Source organism: Tarenaya hassleriana, unplaced genomic scaffold, assembly GCF_000463585.1.
Source record: "Tarenaya hassleriana unplaced genomic scaffold, ASM46358v1 Cleome84, whole genome shotgun sequence".
Classification (NCBI taxonomy): domain Eukaryota; kingdom Viridiplantae; phylum Streptophyta; class Magnoliopsida; order Brassicales; family Cleomaceae; genus Tarenaya; species Tarenaya hassleriana.
The window spans coordinates 261,910-263,372 of NW_010970837.1; the positions used below are offsets into that span (position 1 = coordinate 261,910).

At 45.3% G+C, this 1,463-nt stretch overlaps 1 protein-coding gene across 1 annotated transcript; it reads left to right on the forward strand.

The window, feature by feature from the left end:
* The first annotated feature begins 523 nt into the window (after window positions 1-523).
* Window positions 524-1,066, forward strand: LOC104803367. Its single transcript, XM_010527293.1, has one exon. The coding sequence runs from the start codon at window positions 524-526 to the stop codon at window positions 1,064-1,066; it is 543 nt and encodes a 180-aa protein (XP_010525595.1).
* The last annotated feature ends 397 nt before the right edge of the window (window positions 1,067-1,463 follow it).

The following is a 1,463-nucleotide window of genomic DNA, read 5'->3' on the forward strand; positions in this document are numbered from 1 at the left end:
CAGAACGGACGGTCCGAGGTACAGATTCCGAAATTTTTCGTTTTCTAGGTCCGATTACGCAATCGTTGCTTAATCTGACCAACTGTAACTCAAATAGACATGATTCATTCTTTTGGATGGTCCATAGTGAATGAATGCATGTAACTTAATCAAGATATAGGATATGTTTGATTGAGTGGGAGCTCCGGGATTAGAATACATAATCGAATGGATTGTCTATTCGGATTATGTTGATCGTTGCACAAAAACCGGTTAGATCTAGGAGCTCTACGAGTAAAGCACTTGTCAAGGCCTCGATCGTACGTGTCATGGGCCATGCCAAAGCCGGGTGTGCCATATTATCTTGCTGAGGCAAGATGGAGAAATGGTGGTTCTCATAGCTTGAAAGTAGATGCTTGATTTAAGTGTGGTTTCGAAAATCCCTTATTTATGTAATGCTAAGCGCGAACATTCTCCGTTTGAAGTCGTTTATGGCTTCAACCCCTTGACCCTGCTGGATCTATCACCGATCCCTACTCAAGAAATGATCATCCTTGATGGGGAGAAGAAGGCTGAAGTTGTCCAGAATTTACATGCCAAAGTTCGAGACAACATTGCAAGAAAGACTGAACAATACATGCGGCAAGCCAACAAAGGACGCAAGAAGGTGTCATTCGAAGTCGGGGATTGGGTGTGGCTGCACCTAAGACCTGAAAGGTTCCCCAACAAGAGGAGCTCAAAGCTAGCACCAAGAGGAGATGGACCATTCCGTATCTTGGAGAAGATCAATGACAATGCCTACCGCTTGGAGTTGCCCGGTGAGTATAATGTATCTTCTTCTTTCAATGTGGCTGACCTACTTCCGTTTGATGCAGGAGATCTTGTTTCGAGGTCGAAACCTTTGCAACGGGGAGGGAATGATGAGGTCATCGGTCTAGATGCAGATGAGGAGCAGCTGAATACGGATGAAACACAAGAAGGAGCTTCGGATGCACTTGGCAAGGAGAGAGAAGTTGCTGAGCTTGCCATGCCTACACTTCCGGATCCACCTGTTCGTAGATCATTGGTTGATGGAGATGTCGGATGACTTGGTTGACCCCGCAACTATCATTCCAAGCCACCCGAAGAAGCTTCTCGGCCAAGGGACAAATGTTTGGGCAATTTTGTTGCCCACCACCTGATTTGTTGACAAACATCTGAAGGTTGAGGCAGCAAGACACTTGAAATTCGCTGCTAAACACTTGAGGACCGATGCCAAGTCACCAATCCAAGAGAAAACGCCCAAGCTTCATAGGAGGAAAGTGAGATCATGTGTTAAGTCCCTTAGCTCCTGTTTGGTCGAGAAATGTGAGGCCTCTAGGAAGGTTTCGAAGTCTAGACAAGAGCTGAGAATCTGCACATGAATCTTTCCTTTTCCTCCTTTGACAGATTTTCCTTTCTTTCAAAGAAGAAACTTTCCTTTTCTTGCTTCAATCAACTAGCCG